This window comes from Diabrotica virgifera, chromosome 7 (genome assembly GCF_917563875.1).
Source record: "Diabrotica virgifera virgifera chromosome 7, PGI_DIABVI_V3a".
NCBI lineage: Eukaryota > Metazoa > Arthropoda > Insecta > Coleoptera > Chrysomelidae > Diabrotica > Diabrotica virgifera.
The window spans coordinates 200,452,160-200,472,691 of NC_065449.1; the positions used below are offsets into that span (position 1 = coordinate 200,452,160).

General features: G+C 32.9%; 1 protein-coding gene across 1 annotated transcript in view; it reads right to left on the bottom strand.

Moving 5' to 3' along the window:
* The window catches only part of LOC114327109 (glutamate receptor ionotropic, kainate 1-like), a gene marked incomplete at its 5' end in the record, with an annotated part of 230,488 nt that overhangs the window by 21,453 nt on the left and 188,503 nt on the right, over window positions 1–20,532 (bottom strand). Inside the window, one exon of the mRNA XM_028275613.2 lies at window positions 4,657–4,821. Within this exon, the coding sequence (XP_028131414.2) occupies window positions 4,657–4,821 (165 nt within the window). The remainder of the gene's footprint in view (window positions 1–4,656; window positions 4,822–20,532) is intronic.

Genomic DNA, 20,532 nt, shown 5'->3' on the forward strand with positions numbered 1-20,532 from the left:
AAAGTGTTTAAAAAGGCTTTATTTTTGTTTAATAAATAAAACCTCCGGTATCAAAAGTAAATAAGTTACGCTCAAAATAAAGTTGGTCCCTTTGGTTTTGGCAAAATACATCGGGAAGATCACCCCCTAATTAGCAACTTCCATGAAATTAATCGTTACCGCGTCACAATTTACTTTACTTATGTTGTGTTATATGATCTGTAAGTTTGATCGATTCAAAGTGCTTATTTTTGAAAACATTTGGTTTTAAAACCATTTTTAAAATTTTTAATTTTGAAAAAAATGCTTTTTTCAAAATTATTTAAAAATTGTTAGAGATACCAAAAATCTCATAGAATAAAAAAGTCGACTTTGTTTTTCTGAAAACCTATTTTATATTTTTTTGTTTTTCTGTAAGACAAATACTGGTTAAGATTTAGTGTTTCAAAGATTGCATACACTCGTGATAAGTGACTCGTTCAAGCGCCTTTAAAATACAGCTCTTTCAAAAATAAGGACTTTAAACTGATGAAACTTACAGATTATACAAACAATACATACACCAGTAAAGCAACTTGTTAAGTGGTAACGACTAAGTTCATTTGAGATGCTAATTAGCGGATGATTTTCCCAATTTTTTACCAAAAAAAAAATGGATAGACTTTATTTTGAGAGTAACTTGTTTACTTTTGATGCTAGAAATTTTTTTATAAAACAAAAATAAAGCTTTGTAAAACAGTTGTAATGGGGTTTCCCCAAAAATTACTTCGTTTTTTGGTTATTTCACGTTAAAATATTCGATCTGTAATTTGACGAATATGAACTTTTTTTTCATTTGCTATATCTCTGCTTCTACTAGGTATAGAGACTTAATATATACACCGTTTTTGTCGCTTTTTCACGGACTATATTTTGGCTAAGAATGTTTTTTTTTCAACAAAATACTTACTTCTTGAGTTATCTGCGACAAACCGTCTAAAAATGTGGTTATTTTGCGGAAAAATAAACGGATTTACTCGCAAATAACTCGAAAATTGACTTGGTGAAAAAATCTAGAGAACAAAAAGTTGCTTAGAATTAGTCAGTTTATCCATTTTCGGACTTGATTTTGAGATATATTTTTTTGCCCCAAGTGGGTGTGAAACTCACCCTAGGGCAAAACCACACATCGGAAAAATATCACTTTTTTCGTTGACATGTTAGCTATGCCTACGCCAAGTTTCATGTCAATCCAAGCGGTTCTTAAACATTTAAAGGTTTTAAAATATTTTACAAAGAACGTACTAATGATACAATACCACATTAGTATTTTCATACGTATTTCAAAAAGAAGAGCAGTGAAGTTCGTTCAAATTGACTTATAGCCGAATATAATCTGTAACTTATATAGTTGCTCCATTTTAACTTTGCCCATGCGTCATGATCCATTTTCAAACAAATTAAATCAAAACATAAAATGAAACGTACGTCGATGTGTATAGTATATAGTATACAGTATACACAATGTATATTATACACACCGACATACGTTTCACTTTATGTTTTGACTTAATTTATTTGAAAATGAATCGAGGTGCATGGGCAAAGATAAAATGGACCAACAATAACAAACTAATTACTTCAGGTTTTTATTCGTAGTAATAATATTTTATACATTTTATAAAAAAATATGTTTGACTTTTTTTCTTTTTTTACATTTTCTTTCAAGGGATCTCATTATGGATTTTGTTCTGAAAATTCCAGAACCGTAGCCCCTATCCGCTTCTATAAATTAAGAATTATCCGAGAAACCATAGAGATAAAAAACGGCCAAAGTGTCTAAACAAAAGATATGACGGCATCCGGTTGCCTTCGGGGGCCCAATAAATAATAATAAAAACATATGAAACATACATAGAAGTAAAAACTTTGGTTTTTGTAAGGTTCAAAATTTATTAGAACTTCAAAAAAGTCATCCAAACGGATTAAAATACATGGTGATTGATTACAATATACATTTCTGAGATGACACTTAGGTCGATGTTAACGGATTTTAAATAGAGACCACAGACCGGTTCGGTCAGTCAGTCGTTCTGGCAAGTACCACTTCAGATTTTTGAGCAGGAATGCCATGTTCCATTCTGTTCATTTTTGTCTCGTTTTGTGGTGGAGGCGCGACGGCTCGTAGACCTATTCAAGAACTGTTCAGACCTGTTCAAGACCTGTTCAGACCTGTTCAAGACCTGTTCAGAGACCTGTTCCAGGGGACAGGTCTGAACAGGTCTTGAACAGGTCTGAACAGTTCTTGAATAGGTCTACAAGCTGGAACAGGTCTTGAACCGGTCTGAACAGGTCTTGAACAGGTCTGGAACAGGTTTTGAACAGGTCTGAACAGTTCTTGAATAGGTCTGCGAGCCGTCGCGCCTCCACCACAAAACGAGACAAAAATGAACAGAATGGACCTTATCGATTTCTTATGGGATTTTACATGGGGAAATAGACAGAGCTGTCCTAGCCCTTTTACTCATGTTGCTTTAAAATCGACCTAGTGTCATCTTACAAACGTATATTGTAATCAATTACCATGTACTTATGATGCCTTTATTTCAACTAGTTGGCTAGTTTAATTTAGGTACTACACATAATGTCAATGAATGAAATACTAGTTCACGAAAAGCATGTCAAAAAGAGATGGAGAAAGACTTTGACAGCTTATTAAATGAAGAATTTGACAGACAGCCTGTAGAGTCAACGGAGACAGTAGCAGCAATGGTCACCAAAATAACAAACGCGGAAGTGGCTCAAGCGCTTCAAAAAATAAAGAAAGGGAAGGCGGTAGGACCAGATCATATTCCTGGGGAAGTATGGAGAGCATTGGGAGAGACAGGAACAAGGTGGCTAGCAGGTCTATTTAATAGAATTACGGAAGTTGGACAAATGCCAGACGAATGGAGAAGCAGTATACTAGTACCTGTCTACAAAAACAAGGGAGATATATAACAATCTACAAATTACAGGGCTATAAAACTGCTTAACCACACAATGAAAATATGGGAAAGAGTAACTGATAGACGGATACGTGAAGAGACCGACATATCCGAGAATCAATTTGGCTTTATGCAGGACAGATCAATAACATATGCAATTTTCATTATAAGGCAGTTGATGGAAAAATACAGGAGTAAAGAAACAAACGCTCATATGGTATTCATTGATCTTGAGAAAGTATATGATAGAGTTCCTCCAGAAATGCTGTGGTGGGCACTCAATAAGAAAAGAGTCCCTGGCGAATATGTAAAGGTTGTGAGGGATATGTATGAGGGAGTAACGACTAGTGTTAGGACAGGTGTGGGAGAGACTGATAAATTTCGTGTGAAAGTAGGATTGCACCAAGGCTCGGTGCTTAGTCCGTATTTATTCTCATTAGTTTTGGACCAGATAACAGCGAAACTACAGGGTAACATCATTCCATGGTGCTTAATGTATGCTGATGATGTCGTGTTAGTAGGAAATAGTGAAAGAGACTTAGAACAAAAACTGGAACAGTGGAGACAAGCTCTGGAGGAAAAAGGTTTAAAACTTAGTAGGACAAACACAGAGTATTTGCAACGTTTATTTATAGATGGAGTTACTACAAATAACATGGTATCTTTGGATAGTGAACTGATTCTAAAAAGCAATAGTTTTAAGTACCTGGGATCGGTATTACAGAGTAATGGAGAAATAGATGGAGATGCATGCAGTAGAATTAGGGCTGGATGGATGAAGTTGAAGGAAGCGAGTGGTATGCTGTGTGACAGGAAATTTCAATGAAGTTGAAGGAAAAATTCTATAAAACAGCCGTAAGACCGGCTATGATATACGGAACTGAATGTTGGACAGTGAAAAAGAAAGAGGAAAAACGAATGCATGTGGCGGAAATGAGAATGCTTAGATGGATGCGTAGAGTGACAAAAAATGATAAAATTAAAAATGAGTATATTGGGGGAAGTCTAGGTGTAGCACCAAGTGATGCCAAAATGCGAGAGCATAGGTTGAGATGGTTTGGTCATGTTCAACGTCGAGACGCTAATCAACCAATACGAAGAATTGCTGAAGTGCATATTCCTGGAAGAAGTAGGAGAGGAACACCAAAGAAGACGTGGGGGGAGACTATTAGGCAGGATATGTTGGTAAAGGGGATTAATATTGATATGGCCCAAGATAGAATTTTATGGAGAAATGCAATTAGGGAAGCCGGTCCCGCATACGGATAAGGCAAAGAGAATGATGAATGATGATGACAGAATGTCAATAAAGATGTTCTGACTAGATCAAAAAGGTTCTGATGATTTTTAATCCATTTGGATGATTTTTTTGTGTTTAACATTTTATACCATTATACAAACCGAAGTTTTTATTTCTATGTAGGTTTTATAACTATGGTATACAGTCAACCACTGGGACTTTGCCTTTAATTTGAAAAATATATGAAGCACAGTCGATTTTTTATATTCAATTACAATTTAATGTATCAGTATATAAATGAAAAATATAAAATATTTTGGACAATACAGCAATATCAAAATATACGATATAAATGTCATATATACCTCATAAAAACATTTTCTCAGTTTAAAGGCAGACATTTTTGGAATAATTCAAACTTTTACTTAGCTCTACGGAGAACTAAAAGCAAATCCATATACCGTCTCATACCTGAATGACTCCACTTCTGTTGAGAATTGCATGGCCAATTGGTTGAAACTTTTCCATAACCTCCAATGTTTCTTTGACTTTCGGATGCTCCACATCAACGATTCGAAAAGCAGTTATGTTGACTGAGTTGTACTTGAAATCTTCCAAATCGAACGTCTCGATATCCTGAAACATTAATATCATGCAGAAAGGTGCTTTTTAAAAACAATTCTTTTTAAGTTAATATTAATAGACACACAGGCAATAGACGGAGAGCTAAGCCGAAAAATCATCGTCATAAGTAATATGGAGTTTTTCCTGTGAAATGTGTCCATTGTTTATTGACAATTTTATGACCCCTTTCAGGCTGACACCTCAGTGGATACAGGAAGTAGCAATAAGGGATGAAAGGGGAAAGTTAGTGTATTCTTTAAAGGTTTTCACCTCCTATTTTGTTAAACCTCCATCGATTTGCATAAAAATTGGTGACTAGTTAGAACATACCTCAGGAAATAAAAATGATTTGGTGCCAACTTGCACTTTTACCCTGGGGGTGGATATCACCCCTTCTCGGGGGTGAAAACGATTTTATTAAAAATAACCGCACAAATCGATAGAGGGACAAATTATAAGTAAAATTTGTTATATCATGTTATTAAAATAAATCAATACTTTTGAGTTATTAAATATCAAATATTTGTCTATTTAAGAGCATATGCGTGAAGTTACGGATGATAAAAAGAACATGTTAATTAATTGTATGTTAGTAAAATATTATTTTTATATTATTCCGATATTTAATTGAATTTTTTTCTTCATTATAAACTGAATATGTCCAGAAACTGGGGGTGTCCAATAATGGGTACATTTGACATATTCGAATAAAATTTTGCTAAATTTATAATACCGAATTAATATAAAAATAATATTTTAGTAACATACAATTGATTAATATTTTCTTTTTATCATCCGTAAATTCACGCATGTGCTATTAAACAGACAAATTTTTGATCTTTAATAACTCAAAAAGTATTGATTTATTTTAAAACCATGATATAACAAATTTTACTTATAATTTGTCTCTCTATCGATTTGTGGGTTTATTTTTAATAAAATCGTTTTCACCCCCGAGAAGGGGTGGTATCCACCCCCAGGATAAAAGTGCCAGTTGGCACCAAATCATTTTTATTTCCTGAGGTATGTTCTAACTATTCACCAATTTTCATGCAAATCGATGAAGGTTTAACAAAATAGGAGGTGAAAACCTTTAACCTTCCGATGACCAACCTTTTTTTGTTAAACGGATGACCAAGGGGGGGAAAATGACCCCAGGTCAAAAATGTCAAAAATGACAATTAAGAAAAAAATGAATTTTTTTTATGGCATGGACTTTATGTCATTCAGCCAGTCACAACATGCGTATTAGTGTCATGTGTAGTGTGTATGTTGAGTAAGTGTCTTGTTACTTTGCAAAGTCGACGTCATTAGCGTAAAACTACTTGGAACTACACATAATAGACGGTATTTTACTAAACATTAACTTCAGAATATATTTTTTATTCGTAAAATAAAGGGAATTTTTTTTATTTCAAAATATGAGGATATCTAGAATGATATTAAAGTCAAATAAAAAAATAATGAGTTAAAAATTGAAAATACTTTTGAATTTATTAAAGAAAAACATACGCTATGGTCAAAATTTCCCTCACTTGGTCATCCGAATTTTAAAGACTACACTAATTTTCCCCTTTCATCCCTTATTGCTACTTCCTGTATCCACTGAGGTGTCAGCCTGAAAGGGGTCATAATTATCAATATACAATAGACAAATTTTACATGCCAAACTCCATATTACTTATGACGATGATTTTTCGGCTCTAGCTCTTAGACTTAGGCTCTTAGACTACAAATAGGTTATTAATCAATGTATTCCTTTATACACAGATCGGAAAAGTCTAGGGATATTTTTATAACATAACAAAATTAATAAAAATAAAAGAAAAATGTATAACAAAGTAACAAGAAATTGAAAATGTTTATACATTTTTAAAAATGTATACCATTTTTATTCAGTTGCAATGTGAAGCCAAAGCTGTCTTAATTTTCACTTAGTTCAGAGAGCGCAAACCAGCACTCTAATCAACGATTTCGCCTCTTTTTAGAGGCTCATCAGAGAGGCATAGGTTTGCTATCTCTGACCCAAGTGAAAACTTTCAGCCAGGTAGTCACCGCATTGCAACTAACGTGATGGTGTAGGTGTTTAGCGGCATCTGCTAAATAATTTTTTTAATAAAAATAAGTTCAAGTGATCATTTAATTTCAATTGCATTTATAAAGTTGCTTATCCTAGTTGCTTTTGTGAGTAATATAACATAACGGCAAAAGTAATATTGAAAATTCGACAAAGCTTTTTAGAGGAGAGTAACAAACTATAAACTTTACACTGCAGTAAATAATATACTGTACTGTCGATTTTGGTCGTGATATATACAGTAGGAAAAATGAAAGAATACCCATGAACGAACATATAAAACACGCTGTATTTTCCTGTCACCGTGTCACACAAAAAATTAGCCAGCGCAAGTACATGTAATAATTATTGTTACATGTACTAGCACTGGACAATTTTCTTTGTGACACGGTGACAGGAAAATACAGCGTGTTTTATATGTTCGTTCATGGGTATTCTTTAATTTTTCCGACTGTAGGTCTTGTTTGCATATTGCATTGAAAATGCACTTTTTCTATCATGGAACGACGTCATTTAATTTTGGATAAGATAAATAAGGCTTTAGCCCTTCTTCAAAGTGGCATTCGACAATCTAATGTATCTAAGGGCATGGAAGTTTCCCAAAATGTTACAAGCAGGGGCGTAACAAAGGCCCCCGCAGCATGAAACTTGCGGGGGGCCCCAATCGATCAGGGGCCCTATCTTGTCGTCTGATATTATGTAAAAATTTGTTATATATTAGTTTTTATTTTACGTGTGTACATATCCTTTCCAGTCTCTCGAACTTTTATGGTGACGAAAATAAACTATAATGCTTTGTACGTGACTATTGAAAGATTTGAGAATTGCAATTTGCCGAATTTTAGAACAATATTTCTATATCTAGAAATATGTTTCCTCTTTAATCTCTACCTACGTTTAGTATTTCGATACATACAATTATTCAGAGGTACATACAATATGTCAGGGGCCCCATCTTTCGTCTAATATATGTAAAAATGTGTTGCTATATTATTCGCATACGTACGTTTTATAAGCAGTGCAGTATTGAAAATGAAGTTGCCCATCCGAATTAATAAAATTGTAGATATATATTCGCTGATAGTAGTGAACGAAGAAAGTTGTTCTTCTCATAGAATAATACTATAATATGTACTAATGTAATCATTTAGTAATTTTTGTTCTATTTAATTCTATACCAATAAAGATGAAAAATGTAAGTCGTCGTAAACAATGCATGAATACACCAATAGTTCAGTAAATCACAGTTTTGGAGTGAAATTATCAGCGTCACGACGGACGTATTTGCTTGACAATTTGGATTTATGTTCTAGTTACACTCCACTTCAAAGTTGGTCTTATGCCGTTGGTTGCTTTTACTTCGGGGGGTGACACCATTTCTTGGGGTCAAAAACATACGTTTAAAATAAGTCCGGAAATGTATAAATTGACTAATTATAAGCAACGTTTGTTCTATGGAGTTTCTTTACAGTCAAACAGTCAAACAGATCTTGAGCAAATCATGGGAACACGACATTTATGTCCACAACGTGTTTTTATGCTTATTTTAGTCGTATGCTTGTTTTTCAAACAAGCATACGACTCAGTCAAAAGGAACAAACTCTACAATATATTGGCTGAATTGGCAATACCACTCAAGCTAATTAGACTCATCAAAGCCACAATGGATGAAACTCAGGCATGTGTACGAATACAAACTACCGGACGGACTTTTTCAAAATTTCACAGGGACTAAAGCAGGGAGATGGGCTGGCCCCAACATTATTTAACCTGGAACTGGAGTATGCGGTTAGGCAAATGCAAACTGGACGAGGATACCTACTGACCAACCGAACGGTTCAACTGGCCGCTTATGGCGATGGTATTAATATTATGAGTAGAACATCAATAGGGCACAGGAAACATACGCAGAGTTAAAAACGCAAACAAAAAGGCTAGGTCAGGAAATTAACACAGAAAAAACAAAAATAAAGATACAGACGAGAAGAAATACAGTCCCACAAAACATTATACATGCAGATGACATTTAAACGGTTGGAAAGTTTACACACCTGGGAGTAGAACTATATGCCGACGGATCAGAAGATGGAGAAATACGAAAGAGAATAACGCAGGCAAACAGAGCTCATTTTGCCCTCTCCCATATATTTAGGTCTAAAAATGTCCACCGATATACAAAGATGAGAATCTATAAAACCTTAACTCGACCAATAACGTGCTATGGCAGTGAAGCCTGTGTCCTGAAAGAAACATCCAAAAACAAACTCGACACATTCGAAAGGAAAGTACCTACTGAGGAGAATACTAGGACCTGTGAGGGAAAACGGAATCTTCGGAAGTCGATACAACAACGAACTTTATCAACTTTATAAGGAAGCACCCCTGTCAGACTTCGTTAGAATACAAAGATTGCAATTGACCGGACATGTGATAAGAATGGGAGAGGATAGGCTACCAAAAAGAGCACTGAATGCTAGAATACAAGGAAAGAGACCGGTTGGAAAGCCAAGAAAGCGCTGGGAAGAAAGAGTAAACAGCGACGCAAAAGCCCTTTTAGGAGTCCGTGTGCGGAGAAGAGCAGCCACAGACAAGCAAGGGTGGAAGCAAAAACTAAAGGAGGTCAAGGCTTAATTTGGGCTGTAGTGCCGCAGAAGAAGAAGAATAGAAATATTTTAAAATATTTCGTATTGAACAATACACCTCTGTATTGCCACTGTTTCCATAATTCTTTTATGCTGAAATCATTTTGCAGCTATACCGCCTTAAATTCTACGGTGAGCTCTTACAAAAGATATTAAATAGAAAACGGAGAGATAAATTAACACAAAGCAAAGCAAGAAACAAACAACTAGAACAACGAACTCGCTTCGTTAGCTGTATTCAGTCATCACATAATTGGTTCATATACGGAAAAATATCCTTTGGACCAAACTACAAAGGATTTAAAAAATCGAATTTCTGTTAAAGTATATGAGTGCTTGTATAATGAAGTTTTCTTTTATCTCGAAAAAAATCTTTGGTATAGACCAAACACGGGCAAACGTTTTAAGAGGATTCACGGATGAAACTAAGATTGAACTACAAATTAGTTTATTCATAATCTAGTAAAAACTGGAATAGGTACACTGATTTGCAGTTATTTATTTTTTATTAAATTTTATGGCATAAAAACCTACTGCTGGGAAATTTAATTTTCCGTTACAATTAATATAGGCCTGGATCCCGCTTACCAAACAAAAGTTGATTAATAGTAAGCTGAAAATTTGTCAATAGTTTACCGGTGTCTAGTCGGACAAACTTTGATGTATGGGAACACTGGAACAGGGGAAGTTTTAATTGTTGAACGGGTTAAAAATTTGAAACGTCAAACTATGAAAACGTCACATGTATTTTGTCGGTCAGAACTTCCAATTGATTTGTTACCCTTTCATTATACTCTCATGCAAAAATCAGACTGCTATTTACCACCAATATAATTTATCACCAACTGGGCATTTTAATAAGTCCGATACGTAGAACATGTTAAATGACCGTTATTATGTTGGTGGTAAATAAGTCTGATTTTTTGCATGAGAGATTAATGAAAGGGCAACAAATCAATTGGAAGTTTATAACGGTCCGAAATTCGTTGTATTTTTTTATTCCACCCTATATGCTTATTCCGTTAAAATTCATATTGTATCGAAGAGTCGTAGTTCCTAACAGATCTTTCGGATGATGTGTGCTTTGTCGATTCTACGTTCCCACAATGTTAAATAAGTATTACGTATTTTATTTATCTGGGCTTTCTTTGAAATATGACGTGATTATCTTTGAGTCTCCCATTGATGCTTTATTGGAGCTCGCCGTCAAAAAATTTTAATGGTTTTTCCAGACCGAAGTCTGAATTTTGTTTATATTATCTCACAAGTGTTTGGCGATAATAGCTCAGTAAAGCACACCTGCAGAAATGCTGAGTGGGTGAGAAACCAAAGATTTGCTTACGGAAAGTAAGTACATATCCCTTATTGGTGGAGAAATTTTGCATGGCGTCAAATTGGTGGTTTGGCGTAGTATGATTTAGGTTTTCTGATTGGTGAAGATCTGATTAATTAGGAATTAGAATCTGTAATTGGTCGATGGGATGGATCCTGTGATGATTTTGAGAGGGCGTTGATTTTTAGAGATTATAGTTTGAGGGGATCAAGTAAGTCAGTTCCATTTGGGAGTGCTAGAGTAGAGTTCCATCTGAGAGTTCAGTGGTAGAAGTTATCGAGCGGTTGCCTCGGACCGCGAGATGTGGTTACCGGCAAATAGTTAGCACCTAGGGCAGTTTTGTTGGGTCCGTTGCTAGCAGCGGCATCTGAAAGGTGGAAGTTCCAGTTTAGTCTGAGTATTATTGTGCAATTTTATTGCAGAAGTCTTAGTATTGGGGTAAAGTGTTCGTTCCAGTATGGTCTAGCAAGCCGCAGGCCACCGCGTTCTTCGCTGTTTTTAGGCGAACGCGGCCATTTTATACCAATGTTGGTATAATAATCTTTTCTTACATGCAAGCAGGAGTTAGAAGTTTCCTTTTGTGTTACTAAGTTTAACATTACAGTTAAATCATGAAGTTTGCTTATATATTTCATTTTGATCCCGTTTAATAAACTTTTAATATTTTTGTTCGAGTAGAGCTAATTAGTGTTTTTGAGAATGCAGAATGCATACAAAGCTGAATTTTTCTATAAACTATGGATAACATTATGTACTGTTGCTGTAGCTATTAACATTGTGAAGTGACTTTCGCGTAGTGAAATAGCGTCTTGGACTTACAAACCAATCAAGGAGAAACCAGGACGATGATACGTTAAGGTATTATTTTTATGTATGTAGAACTTTTCTTTCATTTTTTTTTTGATTTGGTAATCTCGATCTCAATCTGTAATACCGAGAGATCAGAAATTCATTTTTTTTTCGTTTTTTAATAAATAATGTTTAATTTGCAAAATATAAATTTATTATTTCTTTCCTTCTCTCTTTAAATCGTAAGAACAATAAAGAATTGGCTGAGTATAGAATATTGAGTATAGAGTAAATAAGGTAAGTTTCATTATAATATTTTGCATATTATGTATATTTTCTGTGAGACTATTTATTTTGTTTTATTTTGATTTAGCGATCTATCTATTTTTCTTTCATATTTCTATTTTGTGTAAAGTTTGGTTTCCTTTAGGTAACCAGTGGCGCCCAATATTTTATTTTTTTTATTTTACATCCTTATTTCGATTTTTTTATCTTTTTAAATTTTTCTAAGCTAATAAGTGTATACTATTAACACCCCTTAAGAATCCATCCCGTAAATATCTGAGACTGAGCGACCGTGGCCTTGAATTTTGTTGTGTAACCCTTATATTATATATCAACATCTTGTCAAATTTCAATTCCCTTTTCATATTATGCAAATAACACCCTCTTTTTGGGGCACGTTACAAGTTCTGTCCGACAAAATACATGGAACGTTTTCGTAGTCGACGTCTCAAATTTTCAACCTGTTCTACAATTAAAACTTCTCCTGTTCCAGTGTTGCTGTAAATCAAAGTTTGTCCGACTAGATACCGTTAAGCTATTAACAAAATTTCAGCTTGCTATTAATCAACTTTTTTTTGGTACGCGAGATCCAGGCATAATATTTACATTTATTTATATAATACATACATTTAGTATCTCGTATAATAGATAGCCTTCTCGTATAATAAATAGCCTAATTAATATTTACATTTATTTATATAATACATACATTTAGTATCTCGAATAATAAATAGCCTTCCCATACATTTCTTAACCAATTCTTCCTAACCATTTCTGTCAAAGTTTTTGTTTGCATTTCTCTATATTATTACTTTTATGTAAGTCTTCATATACGCTATCCTTTTATCTCTTTTTTGTCTCTACCTTTTCTTAGTTTTTCGTATTAACTTTTGTGAGTGTAATAAATAATATCATATTTTTCGTGCTTCCATTACCGTCGTTATTTTTGGTTGGTTATATAATTCTTCAATTTTTTATTATTCATTCTTATCCATTGACTCACTATTTTCTCACCTTCATATATTTATAATTTCTACTTGCAATATCTCTGTTACTTGTTGTTAATAATGTTGATCGTCTGCAATGCTACACATTGCGGCCATTTTTAACACGTTGACGGACAGTGCGTCAAATGTATAAGCAAATGTTGTGACACTATATTTATTTTGCAAAGTAGAGTAGGGAAAAATACAACGTCTATAGACGTTGTGTCACATTACATGGATGGAAATTAGACGTCTATATACGTTCTGTCCGTCAACGTGATTGTGCTTTTATGATTATTCTTTCTACTGTCATAAAATAGAGCTGTTGATAGTGTGTCTTCTTGTGATAATCCTTCCTTTGTTTCAAAATTATTTCATATATAACCCTTTCGTGCCACTTCAATTATTCAAGTGATCCATATTCACTTATCATCTCAACGATTTAACTTATTAGGCTCGTCTTTTTCATTATTTCGTAGATCTGTTGTCCCTCTACTCTTCCCTTCGTAGGCCTGTTCTAAGTCGACGAACGGGACATACTCGTATACTGCTGTTATATGTTCGAAGCATGTAGTCGTGATTTCTTTTAGTGCAAATGTTTGATCTGTCGTCGATCTATTGTTTCCAGATCCTGCCTGATGTGTCAAAATTGCGTAAACTATTTCAAGTCTCTATAGTTTTCACATCTCATTTTGTCACCTGTTTTTTGTATTAAGCATATCTTTGCGATGGCCCACTCTCCTGGCATTTTTTCTGTTTTTTATATACTTTTTCTACAACTACAACTAATCTATTTAAAGCATCAATTAATAAAATAATTATAGCCAGAATGATCGCCAATATTCGAAACGAATAGGCACCAAAAGAAGAAGATATAGTTTTTGTCAGTTAATGTATCTCTTTATGTGGCCTGTTTCCTCCTAAATTTTTCAGTTCGGCCGATATTTATGTTGTTACTGGGGTTTTATTGTTTTTAGCTCCCTTATTTCATTTCATATTTCATTCTTTGTAATTATTTACAGTTGAGTCCGCGAGTCTTTACCCGTGCGTCATTAATAATAATAATAATAATATCGTATGGCATTTTTGCCGGGGAGATCCTTTCGGATAGTTCCAGCGCCAATTACATCTTTAACCCTCTTTCAAGTAACTAGTGTCGATGTACACTAGCCCAGGGGGACCGACGGCTTAACGTACTCTCCGAGGCACGGTGAGACGGCTCGTCTCATTATTGGAAATGAAAATGGTTTGTCTTTGGCAGGGATCGAACCCACGTCTACTGGCGTATGAGGCCAGCGTTTATGCCGTTACCCACGGCCGCTCACATTTGAGTCACAGCTCACAGTTGAGTCCGCGAGTCTTTACCCGTGCGTCATTAATACCTGGCGAGATAAAACACATACTTTTTATCTAGAATCATTTTTTTCCATGCATGAAACTCATGACAAACCAGCTGCCGTTTGTTATTAAGTAACAACACATGTTATTTTTATGAACCATCTAGACTCAGTGCATTGAAAAGAGATAGGTACAAAAAAAGACGATTTGGTATGTTTTCATATTGTAAGCACAATTTGTTTGACGTTTCTGATTTGTTTAATTTTGTGGCTGTCAGTCAGTTGAACTTTTTGCGGTTTTTGTCGAATTTTTGCGTTTTGAAGTTTCTTTATATTACACAAACAGTTGTTTTCACAACTAATTTTATATTGGGCTTTGAAATTTTAAGGTAAATAATTATATTTAGGCAATTAATATTTAAAACATACAAAGCTAACGTCATTCACACAGTAAAGAAATGACTGTGTTTAGATTTCCGTCAAAGTGAATAAAATAACAAAAATAAAATATGTTATTGGATTTTTTTATAAATTGTTTATTTATTTATTAATCAATAATAATAAAAGAATTTATTAAGCTACTTCAAATGTAGCTGTAATTCTGCGCAAAAATTTTGAAGCAAAACTTACATTTGACATTCTATATATTTGATAACGTCAAATTTTATAATAAAACCCGTAATCGGAACAGTAGCCACTTTCTGTCAGTTGTTGCGTGAAATAGATTTCCGACTTATTTCGTATGCTTTAAGTGATGACGCACGGGTAAAGACTCGCGGACTCAACTGTATATCAGATGCTTAAGTGATTATGTTAAATTTCAAGAATTGTTTCCCTTTCTTCTTTGTTTTTGCTGAACAGTTGAGTAAAGTAAGTTTGCCAATTTCTCATTATTTTCACTGCTTCTGACTTGCACGCTTTGGAATTTTTCTCAACTTTTGAGTTTGTGTTCGTTGTATTTTCTTTTCTTCCTAATCTTCTGTATCTTCTGTTCCTAATTTTCGTCAATCCTCGCATTCGGCATTCGGCATTCGGATTTTTGCGGATAAAGTTAGGTGATAACTTCGTTAATAATAATTTACTTATGCTCCTTCTCAAATATGCCCGGAACATTATTAAAGAAACAGTAAAATATTTAAAAATTTCAAAAAATTTCGTTTGTTTTTCTAATTTCTTTACTTATAACTTTAAAACGAATCATTTTGGAGAAAAGTCGTATAAGAATAAAACAAAGATAATTAAATTTTCTATCAGATACGATTGTTTAAAAATGTCTTAATTCAACACCCTTGCTGCAAAATAGCAATAAATATAAAATAAGGGGGCAAAACAAGCCTGTCTTTATTCAATGTTTTTTTATCACTTAGGTTACACTTGGAACCTTCCTAATTCGCTTAGAATATTTTTGTAATGTGCTTAAACCGTCCACCAAATTTCACTAAAATTGACTTACTAGATTTTGCATAATAATTTTGCAATCTAAAATTTTTTTAAAAAATTAAAATTTTTTAAAATCTTGCACAAAAAAAAAACTAGGACATACAAAGATTTGTCAATTTTTTTAAATATAAAGAAGTACTCCACCTATAAAATGCACTTTACAGAATTGAAATCGGATTATTTAGGCAGTCTCAGCAACGTTTTAAAATTTTTTTTTTGTTTTATGGCAGACTTGGGTGTCAATTAGCCAGTCACAACTTTTTGTTTTCTATTCATACATAAAGAAGGCAATGAGGTCCTTAGAGTTCCATAGCAAACTCTTCCACAGCTCTCTACTCAGTTCAAAAGCTGCATCTGGCCGCTATGAACTGTCCAAGTTGCTCACCACATTTTCCATTATGTATCTTCTTCTTCTTCTTTTTTCATATGTACATAATATATCAAATTATCAGGGTTAAAAGTTTAGAGGTTAATTTTAGTTTCACAGATAAATTTCATTAAACAATCATATATATTTTTGCTATTCAGAGACAATAGATGGGATATATTGAAATGTGGAAAAACAATACATTTTATTAAATCTTCGATTAAATTATAGGTGTATGGAATGTATTTTTTGCACTCAAAGAAAGTGTGATTCAAATCACCCACCTTCTGACATTCAGTACAAAGATTTGAATCAAAAACTTTAATCCTTGATAGATGTAGAGGGAAACAAGCATGTCCAAATTTCATTCTAATTAATGTTGTTATATATCTTCGAGGTACTACATAATTTTTAAACCAATATATATTTGGAACAGAAGGTTGAATCAGTGAATACTGAGATTTGGATTGTTTAAAAAGATCTCGCCATGATTGACTCCACTGCTTTTAACTCGATGCTTAATAGTGTTAACTAAATCAGATATGCAAAACTTACGATTATTTGAAGTACCATACTCAATTGCTTTCTTAGCCAAACTATCAACATATTCATTATGCGTTAGTCCTATATGAGCCTTAACCCATAAAAAGTTCACTCTTCTTTTATTTTTATGAATTTCAAAAAGGATTTTCTTAATTAGTAGGATATAAATATTTGAATTGTTATTAGGAAAATCTATATACGTTTTAAAGTTATATACAATTTTTTGGCTTATAAACAAATTAGTGCTGTGTCCAGGAGGGGGTGCTACGGGCTTCTTTATTTAGATGGACTCACCCAAGTTTTTTTATGTATTTTGACCCGTAGAACATGAATTTTTTGGGTAAACAGTTGATCCGGATGTCGATAAGGTTGTTATAAACAAAGAACTTGAGGAATTACATAAGATCGATTTTTCTCAAAATAAAACATTTTTTTGTATTTCTTGGGTAATTCTAAGCAAAAATTGTTCCTACAAGTTTTTTGTAGGATGCATAGTTTTCGAGAAAAACGCGGTGGAACATTCAAAAAATCTAAAAATTGCAATTTTTTAACGAGAATAACTTTTGATTAAAAAATTAATAGCAATTCTGCTCACAGCATTTGAAAGTTTAGGTCAAATTATACCGGTTTTAATTATTTGTATTGCTAAAAATTAATTTGTTTTATTATTAAACCAAGCTATTTTTTACAAGCCAAAAAATTGTTTATAATTTTAAAACATTGCTCCTTAGATAATCCGATTTTAATTCTGTAAAGTATATTAGATAGGTAGAGCACCTCTTTATATGTAAAAAAATTAGCGAACTTCTAAATGGTCTACTTTTTGTTCAGAGATATTTTAAAAAATTTGAACTTTTTTAAAAACATTTATATTGCAAATTTATTATGCAAAATCTATTAGGTTAATTTTAATGAAATTTGGTAGACGATTTAAGTCAGTTATAAGAATTTTCTAAGCGAATTACTAAGGTTCTAAGTGCCACCAAAGTGGTTAAGAAACATTGAATAACAACAGTCGTATTTTGCCCCCTTATTTTGTATTTTTTGCCATATTGCAGAAAAGGTAATACCTTAAGACATTTTTGACCAGTCGTATATCATACAAAATTCAATATTATCTTTATTTTATTTCTGTACGACTTTGTTCCAAAACGAACCGTTTTAAAGTTATAAGCAAAGAAAGCAGAAAAAATCGATGTTTTTCAAATTTTTTAAATATTTTAATTTTCTTATTATTGTTCCGGGCATATTTGAGAAGAAGCATAAGTCAATTATTATTACTGAAGTGTCACCTAACTTTATCTGCAAAAATCCGAATGCCACCTCTCACATCCAAAAATACACGTTTTTTTTATAGATTAGTCCTGGTCTAATATTCCGGTCTGCCACTACAGCTATTGTTTATTAAATTGTGTATTCTTGTTTATCTAATTGCAGCTGCTACTTCTTAAGATATGGTTTTATTATGTTTAAAGTTGAAATTGATGATAATGGTTGATTAAAGACAATAAGGAGGCCTTTTAAATGAGGTGTAAACCGGTGAACTCGGTTTCTGTTTAAAAAAATCCTGGATTACTTCATTACCCCAACACTGATGACGTAATGTCCAAAAATATATAGCAATTGATGATTATTTAAAAATTAAAATTTACATGTCTTAAGATTTTTGTAAGAGTCGTCTATTTCTGAAAGAAGGAATTTATTCTATACTTTGGCATCATAATTATTTTATGTTGAAACCATTTTCCAGTTATTTCGCATTAAATTCTTCGGAGAGCTCTTACAACAAAAGGTATTTAATATAATGGAAAGATAAATTAAAACAAAGCAAACCAAGAAACAAACAACTAGACTAGAACAGACTAGAACTGACTCCGAATGGCTGCATCCAGCCATCACTTAATTTTTGTTCATATACGAAAAAATATCCTTTGACAAAGCAGCTTCGTAATAAAGTAGTTTCATTCAAGTTGGTAAATATCTTGAAAAAACATTTAGTAGAGGATAAAATAAAGCATTGTCTATACAAAGCCGTATATTCTTTTTACTTATATTAAGAGCGCTTACTTTACGGTTTTATTACTTTAAATTTTTAGTGAAAAATTATAATTTCTTAAAACTCTATCGGCCATTCTTTCACGGTTTTTGCTCTAAATTTTAAAGAACCGCTTGGATTGACATGAAATTTGGCATACGCATAGCTTACATGTCAAAGAAAAAAAGTGATATTGTGCCAATGTGTGCTTTTGCCCTGGGGGCGACTTTCACCCCCTCTTGGAGGTGAAAAAATATAAGTCTAAAATAAGTCCGGAAATGGATAAACTGACTAATTTTAAGTAACTTTTGTTGTTAGAGTTTTTTCGCCAAGTCAACACTTTTCGAGTTATTTGGGAGTGAATATGTTCATTTTTCAACAAAATAACTACATTTTTAGACGGTTTTTCGCAAATAACTCAAAAAGTAAGTATTTTGTCGAAAAAAACGTTCTTAGCAAAAATATAGCCTGTAAAAAATTTAAAAAAATGTTGTAGGCGTTAGGTCTCTGGACCTCGCAAAACCAAAGTTATAGCCAATGAAAAATAGATTCATATTCACCAAATTTCAAATAGAATACTTCGAAGTGAAATATCCAAAACATTAAGCATTTTTGGCGAAAACCCATTATAAATTTTTTAAAGTGTTTAAAAAAAAGTTTTATTTCTGTTTTTATAAAAAGTTTCTAGCATTAAATTTAAGCAAGTTACGCTCAAAATAAAGTTGGTCGCTTTTGTTTTGGCAAAAAAAATCGGGAAGACCACCCCTAATTAGCAACTTAAATGAAATTAATCGTTACCGCTTTACAAATTACTTTATTTATGTTGTGTTTATATGATCTGTAAGTTTCATCGATTCAAAGTGCTTATTTTGGAAAAAAATTTGTTTTAAATTAAAATTTTTAAAAATTTTAATTTTGAAAAATACGCTTTTTTTCAAAATAACTTAGAAATTGTTAAAGATACCAAAAATCTCGAAAAACAAAAAAAGTTAGAACTGCTTTTCTGAATATCATGTAATTTTTTGTTTTTCTGTTAGGCAAAAATTGATTGAGTTTTGGTGTTTTTAAATTTGCATACATTCGTGATGAGTGGCTCGTTCAACCCCTTTTAACTACAGCCCTTTCAAAAATTTCAAAAATAAGGAATTTGAACCGATGAAACTTACAGATCATATAAACAATACATACACGGGTCAAGAAACTTGTGAAGGCGTAACGATAAAGTTCATTTGAGATACTAATTAGGGGTTGATTTTCCCGATATTTTTACCAAAAAAAAGGGACTAACTTTATTGTGAGCGTAACTTGTTTACTTTTGATGCTAGAAATTTTTTTTTATAAAACAAAAATGAAGCTTTTCTTAAGAACTTTAAATAAGTTGAAATGAGTTTTCCCCGAAATGTACTTTATATTTGATTATTTCACGTTAAAATATTCCATTTGGAATTTGACGAATATGAACCTATTTTTAATTAGCTATAACTCTGCTTCTGTTAGGTACAGAAACGTGATATATACACCATTTTTTAAAATTTTTTACAGGCTATATTTTGCTAGGAATGTTTTTTCGACAAAATACGTACTATTTGAGTTATTTGCAAAAAACCGTCTAAAACTGTGGTTATTTTGTTGAAAAAATGAACATATTCACTGGCAAATAACTCGAAAAGTATTGACTTGGTAAAAAATTCTATAGAACAAAAGTTACTTAAAATTAATCAGTTTATCAATTTCCGGACTTACTTTGGACGAACACTTTTTCATCCCCAAGATGGGGTGAAAAGCACCCCGGGGCAAAAGCACATATCGGCACAATATCACTTTTTTTCTTTGACAGGTAAGCTATACGCATGCCAAATTTCATGTCAATCCAAGCGGTTCTTTAAAAT